Source organism: Enhydra lutris, unplaced genomic scaffold, assembly GCF_002288905.1.
Source record: "Enhydra lutris kenyoni isolate GAN:26980312 unplaced genomic scaffold, ASM228890v2 scaffoldscaffold17, whole genome shotgun sequence".
In the NCBI taxonomy this organism is placed as follows: Eukaryota; Metazoa; Chordata; class Mammalia; order Carnivora; family Mustelidae; genus Enhydra; species Enhydra lutris.
In genome coordinates this window covers 27,030,543-27,034,908 of record NW_019154101.1, presented here as the reverse complement: position 1 = coordinate 27,034,908, position 4,366 = coordinate 27,030,543, and the positions used below count along the sequence as shown (strand labels likewise).

Below are 4,366 nucleotides of genomic sequence, written 5' to 3'. Positions count from 1 at the left end.
GATGTTAAAGTTATTGAACTGACCTATGGAACTAAACTTAGGAATAAAAGCTCTTTCTAAAATAACGATTTTTCAGCAAGAAGTAATAGTGAGTATGCTAGAAGTGAAAAGAATCAAATTTTCAATGATTCTCTCCCTCTCTTTTTTTTTTCCTCCCAGATTTCTGGAATAGGTATATAGAAGTAAAAGAAGGAATCCAAACCTGATTATGGATTTCAAAGAAAGATTCCTCAATGCACAAAGGAAGAAATAAACTGGTAGAAAACCCTCAGGAACAATGTCTTTTTGCCACAATATAATTAATATTTCCTGTGTGAAAAGCAGCAGGTCGAATGATGTCCGTGCTTCCCTGTATAGTTTAATGGTGCTCATAATTCTGACCACACTCATTGGCAATCTGATAGTCATTATTTCCATATCACACTTCAAGCAACTTCATACCTCAACTAATTGGCTCATTCATTCCATGGCCACTGTGGACTTTCTGCTGGGGTGCCTGGTCATGCCCTATAGCATGGTCAGATCTGTTGAGCATGGCTGGTACTTTGGAGAAGTCTTCTGTAAAATTCACACCAGCACTGACATTATGCTGAGCTCAGCATCCATTTTCCACTTGTCCTTCATTTCCATTGACCGCTACTATGCTGTGTGTGATCCATTGAGATACAAAGCCAAAATCAGTATCTTGGTTATCTTTGCGATGATCTTCATTAGTTGGAGTGTTCCTGCTCTTTTTGCATTTGGAATGATTTTTCTGGAGCTAAACTTCAAAGGAGCTGAAGAGATGTATTATAAATACATTCACTGCATAGGGGGTTGCTCCGTCTTCTTTAGCAAAACATCTGGGGTACTGGCCTTTATGACTTCTTTCTATATACCTGGATCTATTATGTTGTGTGTCTATTCCAGAATATATTTCATAGCTCAGAGACAGGCAAAATCAATTCATGATGCAAATCAGAAGTTTCAAATTGGATTGGAAGAAAAAAATGGAATGTTACAAAGCAAAGAAAGGAAAGCTGCAAAGACTTTAGGGATTGTGATGGGAGTTTTCCTAATATGCTGGTGTCCTTTCTTTGTCTGCATGGTCATGGATCCTTTCCTGGACTATAGCATTCCACCCACATTGAATGATGCATTGATTTGGTTTGGGTACTTGAACTCTACGTTCAATCCAATGGTTTATGCTTTTTTCTATCCTTGGTTCAGAAAAGCACTGAAGTTGATTCTATTTGGTAAAATTTTCCAAAAAGATTCGTGTAGGTATAAACTATTTTTAGAATCACATCCATAGAATTATTATATTTACTGCTTACTGTTTTGCAAAACAGGTGGTGATCATATTTATGACCACAACATAATCAACCACATGGACCAATTGCAGGGTCTTTTATCAATTATTTGAACCAAAGAACAAATAATAAGATAGAATTCTTACATTTCGCTTCCTGTTTGAGATGTAATAGATGTGATCTTTGCCATTCTTACTATCCACACTGAAGGTTTGCAAGTCCAGAATTGGAAGCTCTACATGAAAGAATTTTCCAGGCCTTACATGAACTGCTATGAAATTGCCAGAAATACCTTACTCATCTGTTCAGGGAATGCATTTGGGAATGCAAATTAGAATGGCTTTGTCATTCATTTTCTTGACTATAAATGCTTTTTTGTAAAATCAAAGAAAGTACACATTAAATGTTATTGAATAATTGTTTATGCATGATTTGCCATTTTTCATGAATCCTTATTAATATATATTCCAATTTTTAAGTATCTTAATTCTCCTCTTTTTATAATAGGTTGTCTTGATTTCAGAAAAGTTGCAAAAAAAATCAGAAAAAAAAATCATACAGAAATGAAATGAAAATAAAGATATCACTCATAGCTTGTCTCCTGAAAGAACTATATCATTTAAAATTCTTAAAAATGTAATATTTTGGTGACTGTATAATGTTACATTGTATGAATCTACAAAGATTTTTTTTTTTTTTTTTTCCCAAAATGTGGGGCTTGAACTCATGGCCCTGAGATCAAGGCCGGAGCTAAAATCAAGAGTTAGTTTATTTAACTGACTGAGCCAACCAGGCACCTCCAAAGATTTTTTTTTTAAACCATTTCCCTATTGTTGACCACTTTGATTTCAATTTCTTTTTTTTTTTAATGATAGAAATTAAACCAAATTTCTGTCTGTTACTTGTTATTGAAGGTTATAAAAGTGTCTGGAAGGATTTTACCATAGTTCAAGGTTGTGCCTGGTATGACAGGACTCAAAATACAAGCTCTATGAAGTAAAACAGAATCACTTGTTGGACTCCAGGCTGAACCAAAAGAGAAGCAGCCATCAGGGATGAACACAAGGTATAATCAGAATAGACATGCCATACCGATTAAGATGGCATATACAAAAAGACAAAAAGGAACAAATGGTGGTTTCAAGTAAGGTTCTTGATTATAAGCATTGATTTCCAATTGTACTGCTTCTCATACACACTTCATGCAGTCTGTTGCATGTTGAGTAGCCCTAGTGATTTGGATTTATTTATTTAATAACAATGACTTAGGTTCACGAGAAGATTAAATTAAGGCAGCTAATTTGAAATGAAATTACAGAGCAATTTCCTGCATCCAAGTTTCTGTTCACAGACTGGATGATCTCTGAGGATATGTTAAATCCTTCCATTGCTCACAGTCTGTTTCAGGACTGTGTATAATGTTTTAACTATTGGACTAGATTTTTGTTCTGGGACATTTACTTTTTCATTTAATTTAAAGTAAGACAAATTGTTGCTAATTACTCCTCGTGTCAAAAACTACCTTGACTTTTTTTCACCCATGAGATCACTTTGTCAGATTTTAAAAAATGAACAAAAGGGGTGCCTGGGTGGCCCAGTTGGTTAAGCATTTGACTTAGGCTCAAGTCATGATCCCAGAGTCCTGGGATTGAGACCCCCATGTTGGGCTCCCTGCTCAGCTGGGAGTCTGCTTCTCCCTCTCCCTCTGCTCCTCCCCCTGTTCATGCTCTCTTGTTTGCTCACTCTCTCAAATAAATCAATAAGTATTTAGACAGCTTTCTGTACCTTACAGCAAGTTTCTGTGGTGTTCTTCATTTGCTCCCACATGTTCCTCTCAAAATTATTCGCAGACATTCTGTTCTTTTGTGTACATGTGTTTTATCTATTGTGAGTAAATCTTTTAAAAACACTATATTTTCTATGTAACCATTATTGCTGGCATACAATAAAATTTATTTTAGCTCTCCAGTTGATTTGTTTGGACTTTCATTCCACGTAGTTATATTTTCCTCAAACAATGCTAAGTTTTATCTCCTTTCCAATAATTGATTCTTATTTATATTTTCTGCTGTACTGTATTAGTCAGAATTTCTAGAACAATATTGATAGTGGTGATAAGAGTCATCCTTGTCTTACATCTATTTTATTTTATTTTAAAGATTTTATTTATTTATTTGACAGAGAGAGATCACAAGTAGGCAGAGAGCAGGCAGAGAGAGAGGAGGAAGCAGGCTCCCCGCCGAGCAGAGAGCCTGATGCGGGACTCGATCCCAGGACCCTGAGATCATGACCCGAGCCCAAGGCAGAGGCCCAACCCACTGAGCGACCCAGGCGTCCCTTACATCTATTTTAAATTACTTTTCAGGTTTTACTATTGATTCCACATTTTTCTTGGGATAAGTTCATGACTCATATAATTTTACCTTTTTTTACTCAATACTGCAGCCCTATAGCCTACCTTTTTTGTTAACTTCTGTTTTTAATACTCACAATAAGAGATAAGCCATAACCCACTTTCTTAGCACAATAAAAAGACAGGCTCACTTTGTCTTTCTATATTCCCAGCTTTGCTCTAACTTCCATCCCCTCATGCACAAAATATTTTTCCCTTTTGGTTGTCCAGAGTTCACTTCCCAACTGGCATCCAATTAGCCTTTGAGAAATTTTCCACTCTGAATGGGCATAGCCTATTGGAACTGTAGTGAGAAGATAGACCCCTGCTTTTCCCCTTAACTAAATAGACAGGTAGGTAAGCCATGCTAACATTTCCAGAAAGTTTTTCTTCAGAATTTGAATCTTTAGCAGAGGGGAAAGACAGTGATCTTTAGCAGAATCATTAGCAGAAAACAATGAAGACATGTGGAGTTCCATTCCATCCATGTGGTAAGGTCATGACCAGACTGCTCTTGGTGTTATTGGGGTTCATGCTTACCAGATTCCAGGGCTGCTTCATGGTCTGTCCATTTCCAAGCTAAGTTCTCCAGTCTCTCAGGTATTCCATGAATCCTAGATAATATTTTTTTTTTAAGATTTTATTTATTTGCCAGAGAGAGAGAGAGAGCAAGCGAGTACAC

At 36.4% G+C, this 4,366-nt stretch overlaps 1 protein-coding gene across 1 annotated transcript; it reads left to right on the top strand.

Annotated features, from left to right (window-relative positions):
- Positions 1-277: 277 nt before the first annotated feature.
- On the top strand, positions 278-1,294 carry LOC111147892 (trace amine associated receptor 1). The gene has a single exon (XM_022504156.1). It carries the CDS (start codon positions 278-280, stop codon positions 1,292-1,294), a length of 1,017 nt encoding a protein of 338 aa, XP_022359864.1.
- The last annotated feature ends 3,072 nt before the right edge of the window (positions 1,295-4,366 follow it).